Source organism: Schistosoma mansoni, assembly GCF_000237925.1.
Source record: "Schistosoma mansoni, WGS project CABG00000000 data, supercontig 0166, strain Puerto Rico, whole genome shotgun sequence".
NCBI classification, from domain to species: domain Eukaryota; kingdom Metazoa; phylum Platyhelminthes; class Trematoda; order Strigeidida; family Schistosomatidae; genus Schistosoma; species Schistosoma mansoni.
In genome coordinates, this window is record NW_017386054.1 from 412,794 (window position 1) to 434,156 (window position 21,363).

At 39.2% G+C, this 21,363-nt stretch overlaps 2 protein-coding genes across 2 annotated transcripts; one reads left to right on the top strand and one right to left on the bottom strand.

The window, feature by feature from the left end:
• Positions 1–1,598: 1,598 nt before the first annotated feature.
• Positions 1,599–1,991, top strand: Smp_151130 (hypothetical protein; the record flags this gene model as incomplete). The annotated part of the gene is made up of 1 exon (XM_018797442.1): positions 1,599–1,991. A coding segment is annotated over one exon (393 nt), but the record flags the coding sequence as incomplete, so codon positions are not given.
• Positions 1,992–7,563: 5,572 nt separating this feature from the next.
• Positions 7,564–17,066, bottom strand: Smp_054120 (Ribosome biogenesis protein NSA2 homologue; the record flags this gene model as incomplete). The annotated part of the gene is made up of 6 exons (XM_018797453.1): positions 17,011–17,066; positions 16,907–16,974; positions 16,752–16,871; positions 16,567–16,717; positions 13,751–14,071; positions 7,564–7,683 (listed from the first exon to the last, which is right to left on the bottom strand). Exons 1-6 carry the CDS (start codon positions 17,011–17,013, stop codon positions 7,564–7,566), a joined length of 783 nt encoding a protein of 260 aa, XP_018646796.1. The 5' UTR covers positions 17,014–17,066.
• Between the last annotated feature and the right edge of the window lie 4,297 nt (positions 17,067–21,363).

The following is a 21,363-nucleotide window of genomic DNA, read 5'->3' on the forward strand; positions in this document are numbered from 1 at the left end:
AATTTGTCAATTTCTACTATGATTTGAAATCATAGAACGTATTTTCATGACGTGCTATTGTTCAGTTTGTTTTTCAGTGTTGGGAGCAGCTGTGGTCACTCGTTTGGGTGGGGGATGCTAAAATTTCTTCAACTCTATGTCGTTGAAGCTTCATGCTATGTTTGTTTATATTTAGTGTCTGTTCAAACAACCACTCATCTGTCAAGCATACGTGTTCAAACTCGGCTTTAGTCCCTTTTGATATAATATAGCTACATGTCCATTCTAAGTTTGGCGGAGTGGATTTTGTACGTGGAATCGGCAACCGAGTATGTTGAGCACAAAGTCACCGCTCCACAGTGTCCGTCTCAATCTAGTGGTGCATATTGTTTACTGAAACTGTAGCCACTTAGCCTCATGCGAGATAAGACCTGACGACATGTTTCGCTATTTTCCGGCGACTAAGTAAGGTCTTACTGTTTCGTCAACCAGGCTGATAGGGGTCTCCACGTACAGGTGCAGTAGTTAATCTGTCTTCCCACTCCAACCTCAATAGTCAAAAAAGGTTCTCAGCCATGTAGGTAGCCAATCGGGTTGCCATTTCTGCTTTGCTTCAAACACTCACTACTACCTCTGTTCGATCTTAGTACTCCTTGTCCTTATTCGACTACCAATCAATGAATATTGTAATCTTTTCGTAAATGTTATTGTTACTCATGGATTTCCCATTCCCCACTACCATTTGGTGCATACGTATTTTATCTTTCTTTTTTGAATGATTGGATGTATTTGGTATTTCTGTTCTAACTTTAGTAACTTTTTGGAAGCAGACAAAGTATTAGAGACGAAGAGTATTTTTTGACCATAACTTTACACGATCTATGAGTCTACAGTGATTTGAAAAAAGCTCAAATAAGTTACTTGCGGCGAAGGATTTTCACAGATAATTACAAATCATTGTTGTTGCAACATGTTATGCTTACATGGGGAAAAGCCCTCCCCCAAAATTTACACATTTTCATCGAATCTATTTAGAAGACTGCAAAAGGAACCACTTAGATCTTATTATTGGACTTTGAATGTCACGACGATTTAGTTCTTTTCTCTGCACAAGTTGGACTAGTGTTTGTTTCACACTACCATCTTTCATCACTGTGCACGTATACCAATTACAGTTCATCATAATATTTAGAGTCCTTATTCACTTTTTATTATATATTCGTCATATTCTTGAAAATACGCTTTTATGATCCAGTTGAAATCTTAGACCGAAAGTGAAGTAAGCTTCCCGTAGTTTTAAATCCACAGGTTTTCTTGTTACAGACTTGTACGACATATCAACCGTTTTGTAAATAATTTAAAAAATGATGCCATCGAATATGATTGTTTCTAGGACTATTGTCCTCAAGCTTATAAACTGTTCTAAATGGAAACCATGTATCTCAAATGAGATAACCTTTGATTTTACTAATTTAACAACTAAGTAAAACTCCTTATAGTTTCATGGCCATTGTTTTAGTAAATGAAACACTGGCATTCATTTTTTGAATTTTCGTAATACCATTGGATATTTTGGTTTCTAACTATAAGTTTGTATATTTTATGAACTTTGTATTTAGAAAGAATGCATAGCATGGTTATTACCATCTGTCAGACACGACATTTCTTATATTGATGGACATATTTCATACAATTATAATGCTCAGTTAAGACACAATCAGTCAATTGTTCATGAGAAACCATTCATTGCGAGCATTCATGAGCTTCCCAGTAGAACAATATTCGCTTCCCATTCAGAAGAAAAAATTTTCCATCGGAAAAAACGACGCAAACCTTTTTATCATTCTTTGGTTCAGTCTACTGCGGACCAACCTATGCACAGTCCTCTGATACCTCCAAGTTCGTCAACAGAATCAAACAGCAATAATCCATACCATATAAGAAATTTGTCATTCTTGGTGTCACCATTTGACTTGGAACTGGCTCCCATGGAAGGCAGATTATATTTGTAAGTCTTTCAGCAATTAGTTTGACCAAAAGTGCTATTATATTTTGCTTGTTTTGATAGCGTTTGTACTTATTCCTGTAAGTTGACTTTAAAGAAAAAGTAGACGTCAAGAACTTTAAGTACGTCCTTTATAAGCAACTATGTTTATTTATCATCTGGGTTTCCATTTAAAAGGAATATGGATTTCCTGGAATTCTATAGATATTGTTGAATCATTTCATCAGTTTTCTAGACTTGTTTATTTATCTCATGAGTGTAGTTGTGTCTTGAATTCTTCCTCTTTAGAAACATGTTTCAAAGTTTAAGAGAATGGCTCATTATGACATTTCTCTTCGCATGATGAGTTTTACTTTTATATCGAATGAAGTCTATCCCATTTTATAACCGCATGTACCAAAATTACCCAAGAATAACTTGACAACCAGTTTAAAAAACGTTAAATAGTGTACGAAGTGACGAAAAATACATTATGACAACATATTGGTGTCTCATCCTCTGTAAAGATAGTATTTGTCAAGTTTCGTGTATCATTACATACATAAGGACATCAGCTTACATTACAGCATTTCAAGCTAAGATCCACGTGATATATTTTGATGGTTTATATCAAGTTGAGATGCGTTAACCTTACAAACAATGGCCTGTCAATATGTTGACCTAGTTCCACTGTTGACAACAAGCAGCAAGGCCTAGGTGGTCCTCAATCTGCTGATTGGTGGCAATTGTTGCTAGGTCGAATAGAAACAGTATTTCGAAGGGTACATACAATTCCTCTAGTTATTGTCCGTTTTTCAAATGTTCAGCCTCAGATCAAAGCAGTAATGGTAGTTTACGAATGGGAATTACTGAAATTGACTTCCGTAATCACAACTTATGAAAGCTATACCTTTCATAAATCGCTTCCGATTTTTCAAAAGCTCCAAGCCAGCTCTTTTTTCTACACTTGTTTAGTCTTTATTTTGTTCTACCTAGCACATTATTTGATCTCACCGCTTCCGTGGAACGATCAAATGTTTAGATTTAAATGTTCCTCATAACGATTAATGATAGGGGAATCTCTCAATTACTCAAATTTTCACTTCATTATTGACATCTTTGGAGTTGAAGGAATGGTCGGAATATATACTTTTCATTTAAAGTCTTATGTTCAACATATTTATTACCTACTGAAGATAGTTATTTTCGGGCTTCATATTCGAGAACAGTTGTTCCTCAGGCATAAAAAAGCAAACATTTGACTGATATGTAGTTTTTACCTTTTATGAGAAGGTTAATATCCCATCGGGTTATCAGATAGCTTTTTTTAGACGACACCATATTCGTTTCCTGTATCAAGTTCATCAGTAAATGGTCTTTTTGCTGACGTACGTGTTTGCTGTTGATAAATTTACACGATAGTATTTAGCTCATGATTAATTTTTGATGTATGATAGCTGATTGGTCACTTCTTTGAGTACGTACTCGTAATCTGATGGATAAATGCATAGTTTGCAGATTGGTAAGCTACAAATCAATGAAACAACTAGTATCAAATTTGTATTCTTCAGGGCCTAAAATCATAAGGCACAGTCATAAACATTATAAGCAAAGATGAATGGTGGCTATCAGTGGAATCTAAGATGCGCGTTTCGTCCTATCTAAAACTCGTCATCTGAATCAACCTAGATCCAAGAGTCGCTGTTCACTCTGGGACACAAACCTAATACCGTTCGTTTCAAGCGCCATCACGTTATCCACTTAGCTATGAGGATGAGTGTCAGACGATGCTGCTTACTCTTGGTCCTTCTTTATCTTGTGTTGGTTGACTGGATTATGAAGACCTCCCTATCTCAGTGCAAGCATAGTATATGATGGACTGCATACATGAGGCTAGACAATTTGGACTTCACATATGACCTATCCCTTCTTCTGCATACACACCAAATGCAGGTCAAGACAACCAGCGAAGCAGCAGCAGCAGGTTCTGCATCAGTAGGCCTCAACATATTTAAGGAAAATAGCAAGATCATGAAATACAACACGGAGAACACGAACCCAATCACACTTGATGAAGATGCTCTGGAATATGTTGAATCTTTAACTTATCTAGGAGTCATCATCGATGAACAAGTAGGATCCAATGCAGACGTAAATGCGAGGATTGTCAAACACAGGACTGCATTCCTATAATTGGACAACATATGGAACTCAAAACAACTGTCAACAAATATCAAAGTGAGAATATTCAATACGAACGTCAAGACAGTTCTACAGTACGGATCTGGAACATGGAGAACTACCATAACCATCATCGAAATAGTACAAGTACTTATAAACTATTATCTACGCAAAGTACTCAATGTCCGTTGACCGGATACAAAAGAACGAAAGAAAAATTACCCAGAAATATGAAAGATATTTCACTATATTTAAAAATGAATTATAACATTGCAAGGAGAGAATCGCAGATTATAATTTGTTTTGACAAATCACATGCTAAACACTAAAGATGCTACAGATAATAAGAGTTTGACAACGCCTTTGCCACTAAAATCTTTATAAGAGAAGGATGCCAACCCAGTTAAATCCGAAGACAGAAATGAAGGAGTCCGGAGATATATTTGGGAGGCTACCGGTATGTCAAGAAGTGTTTGCTCTAAGCTGGCTAGTAGTTGCACGGGATGCATAGCAGAATGTACCCGCTCATGATTTGGTGCGAATGCGTGTCCGGGCACTATCAGCTGGGTAGTATCCGGTAAAACTAATGTGGTCAGCACCAAGTGCCGAAGACGTACAGAACTATTCATTTTAGGGATTTATTTACTGCTACAATATTTTAGTTTCACATAATTCATAAAAGTAAAAATTTTAAATCGTTTATATGTATAGGTAGAAGGCTAATCTTAAATAATGTATGACGGTTCTTGAAGATGTAAAACGGCTGAGAATTTAGAGTTGGAATTAACAGAAGTGAATATCATGTAAGTTCATTAGAATACTGGAAATTTAAAGACTTCCTCCTACCTGAAAAATTACGATTATTTACTTAATTCATCTTATTATGCAAGTAATGAACAACTCCATATCTGGCACCAGAAAACTGACTCCTTCTAATACCAAATAAACCAAGAAATATATATGACGGTCACTACAGGTTGATTCAATAGTGTTGGTGTGAATACTGGTGCAGCTGCTTAATAGTATCGAACATATTTTAAGATTAGACTTTTTTCAGTGTGTACAGAATCGAGTAGGCTCAAAATACAGCTACTAAGTGAATCCTCATTTAACACTAAGATCTAGATTATCAGTCTAAGGTGAAAAACACCATACTACAGAAAGTTGTTGCGTTCTTATAAGAAACTAAACAACGATTATGAAAATATATCTTTAGCTGCTATCCCATGATACGGTACATATTAACGATACATGTATGATTCAGCAACTAATTGAGAGTATTCAAAAATTACTTAAGTTCATTACGTTTAGCAAATAAAGAAAAGTGTACCATGTGAGTAGTTTCTTTGTTCATATTTTCAAAGTTCAGTTTTTATCGTATTTCGTAGATGTTAAAATCTTACTGTACTTTTTTGCACAACTACACATCTAAAATTCAGTCTGCTTGTGATAAAAAATAGGTCGTTAAAACATAGTCTAGCAAGTTGAATAATATTACTAAGCCATCTACATTATTATTGATCATTGTAAAGTCTCCGACTTCAGTGAACTGAAGACACCTTCAATTTTGAAAGGTATCTCCAAGTGGACTATATACGTAGTCAGATTGGATTTTAACATATTCGTCACGTTACATGTAACAGGACTTCTGTATGTCTTTTTATTACATGTGCTGTTCGCTTGACATATATAAACACCGAATTCTTACACTTGTAGTTGATAGGCCAAAACAAGTGGAAAAATTTGTTTTATTGTCAGATTGCTGTAAGAATGTTTTTACCGACGAGCGTTGGAACTGAGTACCAGCATGTGGATTCTCAGATATTAAAACCAATGAATTTTTTGAGTAAATATATAAAATGATGATATCCAATAAACTGATAAAACAAAATTACATAGAGTATGGCACTTTATTAGTATAAGGAGTTTGCGGACATTCTAGATTTTTGCAGTATAAATCACAAACTGATCCTAGCTAGACCACTACTGAAAACTGGGAAGTAACAGATAGTTATTTTGTTCTAACTTCTTAGCAATTCCGGATTGCACTTCCAACTAAAAACAACCATAAATATGTACAATTACGAAGATCATGATAAAAAGGCGAGTTCACAAACGACAATATGCATTTGGTAAATTAGGTCACTAGATGACTTAAATTATTCTCCCCATGTCAGTATGGCTTTCTGAATACCTAACTCCCTAGGCTGGGTTTATTTACGGTACTGTATTTTATTGGCCTCTACAACATATTTGCTAGATTTCTAGATTTCCTCCAGAATAAATGCCAATTAAAAATTCTGAGGCTTTCGAACATGACTTCAACATAAGATCGATATTGTTAGTCACATTAAACACGATATAAAATAAACTCAATGAAGTGTGATTCTCTCCCTCCAAATGCAAAATATTACTTCAGAATTGGCTTGTATCATCGCCTGAATTAATGATAGGGAAAGTAGTTGGACGCATCGATCGCTTTACTTATCTTGAGAGTCTCATTGGTCCTGGTGTTTCGGTGTCTCACGAAATTTCAGCACAAATTCACAACATGAGTCACTTGTGACGTAGGCAAGATATCCGTCTTCTAACTGAAAGACGAGTTTACTGCACAGCAGTTTGCTCTATCTTATTTTATGAATGTGAAACATGGACACTAAAATTGTAGGATATTCGTAGGTTACTGGCATTCGATTATAGGTATCTACAGAGCATAGTGCGTGTATTTTGGGATCAGAGAATGAGTTACTTGTGTTACGTATGTCCAACCATTGACTACTTCGACAGACGGTAATTTCCATGACAGTTTGGAAGAAAGCTAGGGGTGGCCAAACCAGAATATGGCACCTGTTCATGAAGTCACTGACAGTTAGACATAGCGATGGATGTGGACCACCTGGTTGGGGTCTGCGTGACCACCATAATTAAAGATAATGAACTTTGGATGACATGGCTTGAAATCGCTTGCTGTGGCACAGGTGCATCCGTTTATTGTCTTCCCCCAAATCCTGAGACTCTAGATTTGTCATAATCTTTATTCCACTAACTTATTTTTTCTTAAACCGTATCTTAGATGCTTAATATTTCCTATTACCACTGATATTGTTACTATCTCTTCTATTCTGGGATTTGGCCTGACAATTTGATCTCTGCTAACGAGGTATGACAGCTTGAATCGATGTACATACGTACGAGGCTCTACATTGTCACTGACTTACTGAAACTACAGATAAAAGAAACTCAATCTGTTTGAGATAGTCAGTCAGAACCAGTTGTGCTGAATTATACGTATTACTTGAAGCGAATTGTGGAGGAAGATGTCTAAAATCTTTTTCGTTGCAACGAACTGAAAACCAGAAATATGGGCTATGGATCTATTAGATATTGAACAGAAGACTTTATAATAAATTAGTTTCCATCTATACAATAAGAACTGCATTTACACAACCTTCATTTTCAGGATTATTAGTTACTTGGGCATATTTACCCCAGACAACTTTTCCACTCGGTGTGACCAAACCAAGATCGCTGACGTTCACCTACATAAGTAAAAAAGAGAAAATGACGTTATTCGCCGCAGAACGCAGATATCAACAATCATCAACCTAATCAGTGGAAAATAATACTCATGTCAGTAATTTTTACTGACAAATGCCCTGGTACGGCCGAGAGTGGGGAGAGTCCGCTCTCCCTCTCGAAATGCTCTCACATGGCCACGCGAATATATAGCCTCTGCCAGGGAAGTCCTACTCACTGCCTTCTCGTGGCGGGGGTGTTGTTTACGAAAGTGAGTTGGAAAACCCTAATTCCAAACCAATGGTGCACATGGGCTCCAGAATCCCGACGGAACGAGTGAACCTCTTGTTGGTCACCGGCTACCATGGGACTGCATCTCCTCATGATGCTCCACTGCCTTGTGGGTTAGACCTTAGGTCAAAGGCTCGGGGTGTGGTCCCCTAAGAAAACCACCTGCTTCGGTTTGGGCACCCGGGCAGTATCACAGCCCTCACACAAATAAATGAAATGATGACTTGCACTGACAATCCTACTTACACGCTTACTATATGCCAGACAATCTGCATTATTATTATTATCATTTACCATATCGCTAATTCACCCCCTTTTATCCCCAATTTGTGTACCCCTACTCTTCAACTTATGCAGCAGCTCGCCCATGGTGGAAACTCTGTTCTATCTAAACGATCTCCAGTCACTGTCTGGTCGAAAATGAATGCTTCCACCGATTACGAATACTGAAGCAGTCTTTCTGAAACCACGTACGATGTTTAAGCTGGCTTCCTTCAACGTTCGCACATTAATGTAGACCAGACAACAGATGGGGCTGGCTATGTCTTTAGAAATTCTTAATGTTGATGTTTGCTGTCTATCCAAGACCCGTATTCAAGACTCTAGTGAAGTACTACAAATTCGCTCTCCATCTGTCGCTTCGAAAAGCTTGTTTCACGTGCGCTTATCCGAGGACTCTGTGGCATCTTCGTCCGGTCTTGCTGGCGTTGGTGTCGCACTAAGCGCTAGAGCTGAGGCAGCACTAATCGATTGGATCCACATTAACAGTCGGTTATGTGTTGTTAGATTAGAAAGTTCCATCAAAGTGAGAAATCGGCGTGAGAAACGGTGTCTTTTCGTCATCTCCGCCTATGCCCCGACAGATTGCAGCCCGGATGCAATCAAGGATGAGTTTTACCACCAGTTAACTGTTCTTCTCCAGAAAGCGCGTTCGACAGAATTTGTAGTATTAGCCGGAGACTTGAATGCACAGGTCGGGCGTCTAGGCACAGAAGAAAGTCGTTTAGGTGGCCGATGGGGACTTGTTGGTCGCAAAACAGATAACGGGGACCGTTTGCTGCAACTGTGCACAGACCACAACCTGTTTCTGGCTAGCACTAACTTCCGGCACAGTCATCGCCGGTGTGCCACCTGGCGTCCTCCCTCTGCATCTGAAGCCTGGACTCAGATTGATCACATCGCGATCAGCTACCGCTGGCGTGGTTGTGTACAAGACTGCCGCTTCTTTTGGAGTACCTATCTGGAGTCTGACCATGCCCTGGTCTGCGCCAATCTTACCTTACTTTTCAGTGGCCGAAGGATTGACCGCCATCAACGGATTGATGTTAGTAAACTATCTGCAACTTCTGTTGCAAGTAAGTATCAAGCGGAGCTAGCCTCTAGGCTAGCTACCACCCCACCGAAAAGTATAGATGAGCATTGGTTGCTTCTTCACGATGCCATGAAAATGGCGAGTAAAGCCGCTTGCGGCTTCGCGAAACGTCCCGTTTACAAGCACTGGGTTTCTTCTGGCCCCTTACAACTGATGGAAGCCCGTCGGTCTACTCCGGGTGACCGTGAGTTTGACCACAAACGAAGGCTGTTACGTAATGAAATTGGGCAAAGCTTGCGCAAGGACCGGGAAGCCTTGTGGTCGGAGCGTGCTAATGAGATGGAAGCAGAAGCTACATCTGGTAACTGCCGAAAGCTCTTCCAACTCATCTAAGCCACTGGCAGCAAGAAGTCTGGTGTGAGTGAAACAATCTGTGAGGATGATGGGATGCCAATCACTAATATCTCTCGACGTCTTGGACGATGGGCGGAATTTTTCGAAGGGCAGTTCAACTGGCTTGCTGCTCCGGCAACATCAACTAGTTTGTCCTGTCCCCCATGGCCGGTGACGACTGATCCACCAAACGAGGCGGAAGTCCGCAAGGAACTCCAACTCTTGAAACGTTACAAATCACCGGGCCCAGATGACTTACCTCCAACTCTTTTTAAAGATGGTGGTGACTTTTTGACTAAGGAATTGACTATGTTGTTTGGAAAGGTTTGGGAGTCAGAAAGCGTTCCAACATCATGGAATGAGTCGATAGTCGTCCCTATCTTTAAAAAGGGTTCACGTTGTTCCTGCAATAACTATCGGGGGATAAGTCTACTTCCGATTGCGTCCAAACTATTGGCTTCTGTCATTCTTCGTAGGTTGTTTAAAACCCGAGAACGATTGACTCGCGAGGAGCAGGCTGGTTTTCGTTCTGGTCGAGGATGCATTGATCACATCTTCACCCTCTGCCAAATGTTAGAACACCGTCATACTTATCGCAGGCCAACAATCATAGTGTTTATTGATATCAGTGCTGCCTTCAATTCGTTGGACATGTCTGTTCTCTGGGATTGTCTATTGAAGAAGGGTGTGCCTGAGAAGTTCATTAACATCTTAAAGGCCCTGTATACGAACACCTCAGGCAGAGTGAGGGCATACAACCACCTTTCTCCCTTGTTCCATTCGAGCAGTGGGGTTAGGCAGGGTTGCCCGATCTCACCATTCCTCTTCAACTTTGCCATCGATGACATTCTGGAAACAGCTCTGATGGATGTAAGTAATGGCGGTGTGGATCTGCTGCCTGGAGAACGACTTCTCGACCTCGAGTATGCGGATGATATTGTCTTACTGTGCGATAATGCCCAAGGCATGCAATCTGCACTTAATCAGTTGGCAATCAGTGTCCGCAGGTACGGCATGTGCTTTGCACCCTCCAAGTGCAAAGTACTCCTACAAGACTGGCAGGATTCTCATCCTGTACTCACCCTAGATGGTGAGCAGATTGAAGTAGTCGAGAAGTTCGCATATCTAGGTAGCTACATAAGTGCTGGTGGTGACGTGAGTGATGAGATCGATGCACGTATAATGAAAGCCAGAGCGGCTTATGCCAATCTGGGCCATCTTTGGCGCCTTCGTGATGTTAGTCTGGCTGTAAAAGGTCGGATCTACAACGCGTCTGTGAGAGCAGTTTTGCTCTATGCTTGTGAAACCTGGCCTCTCCGAGTTGAGGATGTTAGACGACTCTGTGTTCGATCATAGTTGTCTCCGAAGGATTGCTGACATCCAGTGGCAACACCATGTTAGTAATGCAGAGGTTCGGCATCGTGTGTTCGGGCACAGAGACGATAATTCAATTGGTGTCACCATCTTGAAACACCGACTTCGGTGGCTTGGATATGTTCTACGAATGTCGTCCCAGAGACTTCCACGTCGTGCATTATTTGCCGACTCTGGGACTGGTTGGAAAAAGCGGAGAGGAGGTCAGTGTATGACATGGTGTCGTGGCATGAAAGAAAGCTGCAAAGGGCTAGCTTCTGTTGGTCCTTCACGACTCCCTGGCTGGGGTCCGAGAGATGGTGCAACACAGTGGCTAGAGACGTTATCAGATATGGCTCAGAATAGAAGCCAGTGGCGATCCTGCTGCAACCTTCTTTTACTTTCTACATAAAGAGTGGTTCTAACTTTCTTAACTGAAAGAGTTTTCTGGTTGTACATTTCAGTCCGCCTTATCTTTTCATCCTTTCTCTTCCTACTTTCATTATTTTGTGTGGCGCATATGTATCTGGTGCCCTTTGTACCAATATGTATGTGTTTAAAATAAAAATAAAAAAAGATTTATTCCTGAATATTGTAAAAAATATGTTGCACTAATATGTTACTTAGTTACAATAAACATCATCTATTCGCCGCATCATCACAAAGTTTTCATGAAACGATTACACTAACATTTCCACCAATAAAATTGCAGACTTTATAAATTTAATTTTTATATCAGGGCCTTTGATCGAAATATGCTAGGATTTTTCGCTTATCATAACCTTCATGTGACTTTATTGTAAAATCCAACCATAATTTGCCATTTAGAAAAATAGTTGTCATCACGGACTTTTGTGGGTTGGAGAACTAACAACCATTGAAAAACTGTTCCATTTCAGCGAGGACTCTGAGTGCGCATTACGATGCCGTAAGACATCTGTAGTGGACGCTACTCACCGGATTTCTTGTAAGGAGTGTTGCAGAATGTGATCTTTAAGTTGTCACAGTCAGACGAAGCGAAGAGTTCCAGTGCATCGGAAGCACAGCGTAGGCAGAACATTTGATGACCAGACGACGAGACAGTTTGGATGACATAACTTACCGCTAAATGAAAATGGATGACAGGCTGTGTTTACGTATTAGGTAAACCCTTTGTAATTTCTCTTTATAAATAATTCTTCTGTCGATTGTCACGTTCAACACATCCAACCAAAAAATTGTAGTAACTATGATATCATTTAGCCAATGAGTCAGGATTCAGTGATTTTCATTTTTCAAATTCAGTCAATTTATGATACAGTGTGATTATCATTTAATGTGATAGTTCATCAAGACTGCTGCTAACTACGTTGATGCTGTTTAATAACAAACTCCTGTTAAAGCTTCAGGATGTTACTACAGACAAATAGAAATGACCTTTAAAAAGCGCCTATAGTAGAGCATGTACGGTATGGGTTTAGTTACATTTGGGACCACATATTAGAATAGCTGGTACATCACAACAAATAAAACAGTTTAGAATAAGTTTTGTGGCGATAACTTTAATTTGAAGGTGGTATCCATCACACATGGACCAGAATTGGAATACCATTAAGAATCAAGGAGGATTGGAAAAATGTTTCGTAGCACTATTGGTCTGCTCATCAGTGTACGCTTACAGCCAGCCTAAGGGATCAAATTCAAGACATTTAGGTCCCTGGGTAATTGATTAGCCACTAAATCTATGGAGAAATTACGGATCCGCACTACTGAGGTCCCATATTAAGGTATGAAAACTATTCAGTCCTCTCTAGTTTTTAGTCGTATCCCAAATGAATTCAATCTATGACGAATACCACCTTTACATAAGACATCTTTTCATGATTCAATCGTCTCCAGATAATGCATTAATTTATCAAGATATCTGTATGAGAAAAGTGAAACTAGATAATACAAAAAAGAATTTCCATTATATTTGAAACTGCATACAAACTAGACAACTATGGATGCATAAACATGATGGGAAAACAAATGATTTCCTTCAAAATAGTAATTCATCACTCCGTATGTTAGTTTATGAAGGTATTTTTCTCAATGACTAACCAGTGAAAGCGCAGCACACACTGATTAAACAGTCGCATATTACAATCATTATTTGAATAAGAGTGACTCGCAGAATAAATGTTACAAAAAAATAGTGCATACATGATTGAACAAGAAGATATGAACTTATACTTAACTTTCACTACCACTTAAAACCTGTCTTAGACTTTTTAATTTACTGTTGGCTGAATCTCGATGCTGTTAGTTATTTGAGGACAGTAAGAATTTCTATGATGCAAATTAGGAACTAACACAAACAAACATTGAATCTTTAGATGTTTACTTGGTTTTCAGGAACTAAAACATCATTTAAAACGTCGAATCTCCCAGTGCGAAAATCAGTAGTTAAACAACTCAGTGGTCACTTGTATGTTGAAGTGAAAAGATACACAGAAGTTAATTGCTTCACTCCAATGAAATAACTATAGTAGGTAGTAATGTTTGTTTCGAAAAATATTGCTCTCATTATTAATGTAGTGTTTCAAGTTGTACTTAAAGTGTGTTTTGGTGTAAACGCGACCAACTAATGAGAAACAGTGATAAAAGTGTAAACCACAGATTTCATCACTAGTCATTATTATTTAATACTGGTAAGAAGTACACTCAGAAACGAATTACAGCAGCCAACCAATGAGTAAGTACCAAATGAACGAACATACCTCAATAATTGTACCTTTAGTTATTACACCTAAGGTAGTATACATTGGTGAACTTGGATTTTTCTTTACTCCAATTATAGGAAGCTGGAAAGTGGTTTTAAGCTCTGGGTGAGTAACATTTGCTTTCTTTACACGTAAACCCATCGGACGAATAAAACGTTCAAATTTAGGAGGTTTTCTTGTAAATGTATCGCCAACGAAGCACATTTTAGTAACCAAACGCTTCCATGCTTTACGTTTAGACTTTCCTGTTCGTACAACTTTAAATGCCTCTGCTTCAGATACACTTCTTACTTTTGGTAATGGCACCTCCCATTTTCCCTGATTATAACAAAAGAAAGTTAAGCAGAGAAAGAATGTCTCCAGATAAATGCAATCATCACAGATAAGTGTTGAATGATATAAAAACAAGGAAAATATTTCTTTCGAAGTACCACTGAAACGCCATATTTTGGGCATGATTACGGAAAGCTGACATAAATACAGTGATCATTGACATAAAGACAAAATAATAACCTTCTAAGTTTATACCCTTTTACTCTTTACAATCCTTATCAGGATGGTTCGAATAAGTATTTGAATCTAACCAGAAATTATATAGGATTTTATATTGATTATTATTATTATTATTCAGACACATAAATATTGATACAAGGAAGCACCAGATATATATGCGCCGCACAAATCTCATTCGATTTGTGTGAGGGCTGTGATACTGCCCAGGTGCCCAGACTGAAGCAGGTGGTTTTCTTAGGGGGCCACACCCGGAGCCTTCGACCTGAAGGTCTAGTCCACAAGGCAGTGGAGCATCGTGAGGAGATGCAGTCCCATGGTAGCCGATGACCAATGATTGATTCATACGCCATTTATTCCCTCAGGATACTGGAGCCCATGTACACCATTAGTTTGGAATCAGGGTTTCCCAACTTCCCTAGGTGGACTTTCCGTGTCCATCAACCCGGTTAAAGCGCCGGACATTCGCTTTTCACACTTTCAATTTCGTAAACAACATTAATAGCACGAGAAGGCAGTGAGTAGGACTTCCCTGGCAGAGGTTACATACTCGCGTGAGATTTTATATTTAAGGTGAACTGAAGAATCTAAGAGGCATAAACACATGTATTAACATAAAAATAAAAGTAATCACATGTCGTACATGGCTGGGAGATTTCAGTTTTATAGGTTGCTCGCTCCCCAGTGAGAAAGATCTGACTCTGAGACCTAATTCTTGTGTGACACCTGGCCCCTCTGAGTTGAGGATGTTAGACAACTCTCTGTGTTTGAGCATTGTTGTCTTCAATAGATTGCCGACATCCAGTGGCAACACCATGTTGGTAATGCAGAGGTTCGACACAGCGACGATAATGCAGTTGGTGTTACTATCTTGAAAAATCGTCTTTGGTGGTTTGGACATGTACTACGAATGTCGTCTCAAAAAATTCCACGTCGTCAACTATTTGCCGACGCTGGGATCGGTTGAGAAAAGCGGAGGAGCAGTCAGTGTATGACATGGTGTCGTGGTACGGAATAAAGCTGTACAGAGTTGGTTTGTGTTGGTCCTTCACGACTCCTTGGTCGGGGTCCTAGAGATGGTACAACACAGTGGCTAGAGACGTTATCAGACACGGTTCAAAATAGAAGCCAGTGGTGATCCCGCTGTACTTTCTTTTACTTTCAACGTGAAAGCGGACGCAACCTTAACTGAAAGAATTCTTTCTAGTTGTGTTTTTCCTAACTGGACTGTTCCTCCGTTTATTACTATTATTATTTCTTCACTCAAACACAAATTTATGTTCATTGTTCTTTTTTATTATATACACTTTACATCATGTCTCTCCACAACCTCATTGTTATTGTGTGACGCATATGTATGTGGTGCCCCCTTGTACTGATTATTGTTTAAACTAATAAATAAATTTCAGCAATGAATAACAGACCGGATATAGTACAATTTAAATATAATAGCGTAGTGATGATCAGAAAATAGGTTTTCAATGTGAAATTAATATAATAATTATTACACAGTCGAATATAAAATTATGATGAAGGCTTAATAATTTTTGATGGTAGATATTAAAAATAAAACTACTGTAAATTTCAAACCAGTTGAACAAAAAATTAATGAAACTGAATACGAATTTGGAATTTACTCATTCCGCAAGTACTCGAGTACAAGCCACACTTTAGCTTTGAGGGTCAATGATGCTACCGGTTGCTAAAACCAAAATAAATTGATAGGGCTTGAACCCAGGGCTTTGTGGATGAAAGCTTAACGCCCTGACTTTTAAGTCACCTGGCGCATCAATCAGAGCTTCTGGACTACATCAACATAGTGAAATTAGATTGCTAAGAACAATACCAGAGTAGTATGAAAAGCAACACTAAATATTGATCTAGACAATTGGTCAGTTACAATGTAGAACCTGATACGTAAGTACATCGGTTCAAGTAAAGACTAGGTAGAGACAGTATGACTCAAGAATTATTAAGTTAAATAAAAGACGAAGAATATAAGGGAGAACAAATATTGGGTGAATCTATGTTATTATAATCGATTGAAAGTCATTCCATCCGTCTCCGACCTATACGGCTCAATCCATCAATGATTTCACCTAAACATGATATGGTAGGACAACATGTACTCAAAGTACAAACTACATGATGTGATAGAACTTACTCACAAAAAAGGCTGTTTGGTGTTGCATCTCGACTGAACAACTGCGAAAATGTTGCAAACTCTTGACTTTTGTTACAAATTATATGTTAAAATTAATTAAAAATGAGTAACAGGTACTGTACAAGTTAATTAGTCTTACAGCTTTCTCAGCTTTTTTCTGCTTCACAGTGTTGGATAACACTTTGGCAGAGATCTGTTCTCCACGATCTAAAAGATAAGCAGGTACTTCTCCAGATCGCCCAGCTTCGTCGATTTTTTGGTTTTTTCCTTTTAACTCATGCATACGTAAACTAAGAAAATAATAACTTCAGCTTAAAGTCTCACGTTTTCTTCATCTGAACCTTTTCTTTGAACCTCTCTTTGTTGGCAATTTTTGCCTTTAATCCACGAAGCTTTTTGGCTTTACGACTTCTTTCATGAGGTTCACGAGCCTCTTTTTTCCGTCTGCAACAATATAAACGAGATATACAAAGACTGACTTTCTTTCAAAATAGTCAAAGCGATACCCATGGCGTTTGCGATGAAGCTCAATGTGCTCGTTTTGAGGCTAAAGAGTAGGTCATACGCTAAAACCCAAACCCACCATGTGATTGATATTGAGATTTGCGTCAAAAGACCTACAAACAACCTTCAAGCGATGCCAGAAAACAACAAGAACTCATTTTGTTTCAAGTGGTTATGTATGAAATAGAATAAGCTTCTATCTAGCCAATTTCGGTGTTTATTAATAATGGTTTGGTGATGTCTCTAGTTTGAAGGTCTGTGATGTCTGTATACAACAATGATTCTTTCATACATTATTCGGCGGCTGATACGGATTTTAACACTGTAACACGTTCGACATATTGTGCTATCGACATTATGTTCCATTTATCAGATTCCCTGAGTCTCATAATCGTATGAATTTTGACTGTTGTCAATGGTTTTCGTTATTAGACATAAGTGCTTCTCTGTCATCGACTCACGTTTTCTTTTGTTATTCTCTCTTCCAAATAATGTCGCTTACTTCTCTTAACAATTCCCTAGCACACAACGTATCTTCAGTCTAGACGGAAGCCTATCAAAGGCTGAACATAAGAATACATCACCTTTAGGCATGGATGAAAAGCTAAATCCAAGGTTTTCGAGTATGTGTATGGTGTTTCGGAGTGTTTTCATGAGGCTATTTCGTCAGCAAGAATCTTTGGAGATAGGTAGGGCAGGCTTATTTTGTAACCAGTCTTTGTTACTACTTGCATTTCTTTCATTAATTCTCGTAATTGGTACGTTTACTATGAGTGACTATAAAATAATCCTTTAAAAACGCATTATCTTAAATTTTCCGTTTTCGTTCTGAATCCACCGTAGCATAACAAACTGATTATAGCTCGCAAATACACTGATGCACATATGTGTCTTATATTCTTAATTACCCTTTTTTATGATAATGGAACTCCAATGTATTTGCTATGTACGTCTACAAATCACAGTGATATTCTCATTATATGCTTTATCTGTATATACATCTCGAAATGCAACAATTGTCGTTGGAATTAATCACTACCTATAACTGCGGATTACTAGAGCAACAGAAACTCGAACGCACCAATCCTGACAATTTAAGCAACGTCCTGTATATTTTTCTTGTGTGTGTAGATTATATTTAATATATTATCACACTAATTTTCGAACGTAACACCACAGGTAATACTCACTGAGCAAGATCATGGTACTGAACGCTGAGAGACATTACTAGGATATTCTATGACTCGGACAAGAGATTAATTTGCTCCGACCCTGAGCAATCGATTATTTAAGCGAAATCAAAATCAATGTAGATGATATGCATCTTCTCCAGCTTATTACTTAGAAGCCAGCAAATAACCCTGTCACAAGCTTTGATTAATCAAGATATTACAAACACGTTCACTTTAGATCAAGAATGGTGGCTCATCTCTCCATCAAAATAAGTAGTTTGGTGATGCACAAGCAGACGTTTCTGGAACCAATTTTTTGGGAAGAAAGCCTTCTACATATAACGGTTGGTCGCGTTTTGTGATATTGAAAGAATTACTGGCCAGTTGTCTGAGAATCCAGTGTTTCGGGCTTTGTTGAAAATTGGTTTGATGTTTGCCAGCTTCGATTTCGCCCTATTTAAGGAATAAGAGGACGGTGTTGGACAGCAGACTAGATTCACTGGTCGTGGACCAGATAGAAGACTCTTGCATACATTTTCCATCCATTTTTTAGAGGTAACAGATCAGTAGTATTTGTAGGTAAGGGTCCACGTACATGAAATACGTCTCAGTAAGGCTTTTTAAATTAGTACTGAGTGCCTGAAAGAATTTACATCTCTGTTAGACCGGTTAGTGAGGTCTACATAAGCCTCTCCTGAAAAAGAGTAGTTTACACTCTCACCTACTTCAGTAGAATAGACGATGTATTTGTGTCTCCCACAAATGTGGCCCAATACGCATTAAAAACAGGAGGCCATCCATGTTAGTTTTAACGAACTAAAACGCCATGGTTCAACGATGCAGGCGTTATCACTCTGTGGACTTGTTCTCTTTATACTAAATACATTATCCTATTCCCACATTTTGGATGGTTTTATTCAACCTTAAATAAAGCTCCGGAAGGTTCAGATGGCTGTGGATGGAATAGAATAAGCCTTCGTCTAACGGACTTCCGTGTTTTGTAGTAGTGGATCACCAATACCTCTAGGCAGAAACCCAGGTATGATGACGATAAAAGAGGAAAAAAGAAATCGGTAAATCGTAATAAGATTTTATCCTTAGTGCTTAAGAAAAAGTCGTTTCCTCTGAAAATACTCCTGGGAAGTTGCTTGAACTAGCTCAGTCTGCAGCGAATTCCAGCATTTGACAACTCTTACGGAGCAGAATTTGTGACTAAGCCTAAGGAGATGTTTAAGGGGATGACCAGAAGTGTTAAGGATACTGTAAGTCATAAGAAGGTCACCTCTAAGGCGCCTGTATTCTAATAGGTAAAAGTTCAGTGATTCGAGACGTTCTTCGTAAGGCTTGAATTTGAGTCCCCAGACTGATTTCGCGGCTAGCCGCTGGATACGTTTCAATGTCCTTATCCTTCTGGATTGTGGTAAAAAATACTACGTTTCTGTACTCTGAATGGGGACGAATAAAACTGTTGAAGATTATGTGGAAAGTTATACCATCAAAATGGCCAAAAATGCGCTTCAATGTTGCCAATGCAAAGTTCGCTCGAAAGGCATTCTTGTCACAGTTAGCGTAAGACTACAAATAGTAGGGTACCAACACTCCTAAATCTTTTTCGGCTTGAGATACTTCTAGAGAGGAGTTTCTCACGTTGTAACTATAGTCTGCAACGTATCGCAGATGGACTACTTTACACTTTGAAGTGTTGAAGGTAAGTCCGTCGTCCTCTGCCCAACTTTGAATTCGAATTAGATCGTCCTGAAGTGCCAGCATATCCTCCTGTTTGCGCATCTCTCTCCAAAGTTTCACATCATCAGCAAAAAGCAACAAGTCAGACAATACCTGTTGTGGAGGGTCGTTATTATAAATCAAGAAAAGAGGTCCTAGAACTGAACCTTGGGGGATCCCACTTGGACATTCCGTAGCCTGAGAGAATGTGAAGTTAACTGTGGCCTCAAAATGTCGAGTTTTAAATATGAAGTGAGCCAGTCAATCAAAGGTGATTTGATGCCCAATCTTTTGAGCTTAATGATAAGACATATATGGTTGACCCTATCAAAAGCTTCTGAGAAGTCAAGATAAATGATGTCAACCTTCCCCGTGCAATCAAGGATGGTTTCCCATCTGTCCAACGCAGTCAGGGTCTTCCCGAAACCGTGCTGATGGGGTGGAAAAAGTTTACAGATAATAAATAGTAGTGTATATCGTGGCATATCAGGTACTCCATACTTCTTGAAGGTATGGGGAGAAGTGCCACCGGTTGATAGCTTGAAGGTTCCCTCGGTCTATCTCTTAAAAATTGGTGTGATGTCAGCCAGCTTTCAAATTTACAGCAATGTTCCTCGGCTTGGCGTGTGTGGGAGCATCACGCTAAGCGGTGTTGCTAGGACTGAAACTGCTTCCCTCAGTATAGCAGAATGAGCCATATCCGGACCAGGAGAAGTATTATTTTTAGGTGATGCAGTTTCCGGAACACTGGGTCAGCTCTCAGGTTCACTCCGGGAAGTCCTGTGCAGTTGCAGGTGAAGCTTTAATCAGCAGAGTTGATGTGGGTCGGTTGAAATGTCCGACAGTATTGTTCAGCCAAAAGGTTAGCAGCATCCCTGTCGTTATTGGTAGGATCATTAGGACCTACCAGTTGAGAAACTTCAGTTTTGGCTTGTCGGAGAGAAGCTGCGTAACGGAATAAGCTTTATGGATTGGAGACAAATTTATCGGTAAGCTTGTTCTGGTACTGACGCCTGTCTTCTCTTATTGCCTTTGGGCATATGTTCGTTGTATGTTTGTATTTCATGTACGCGCCGTTGTTACCAGCTCGTTTACATTCCGCTCAACAGCGCCTTTTGTGGTTTAGTAAACGTAGAGTGTGGTTTTACACGAATGTAGGTTGCTTGTAGCTCTTGGGGACCGTTTGAGGAACAGACTGTCTTTTAGCAAATAAGAGCGTGTGCAGTAAGGAATATCACTGAGGATCCACATCAAGTTAAGGGTGAACTTCCCAATCCATCTGCTGTAAATCGTCCTGTAAAGCTGACACATGCAACCGTTTGAGATTCCAGCGCTTGTTGTCGGTAGGATTTCTTAGCTGACAAAACTAAAGGCTATGATACTGTGGTCGTCAGGATTGAGAGGTTGTCAATTAGGAGTCCTTCGTTTGTAAATACACGGCCTTAGCGCAACGGCGTCTAACTGTTTCTCCAACGAGTTGCCGACTTCACAGTTTCGAATAATCTCAGATCCTAAGTGAGGTTGAAGAACTGAGC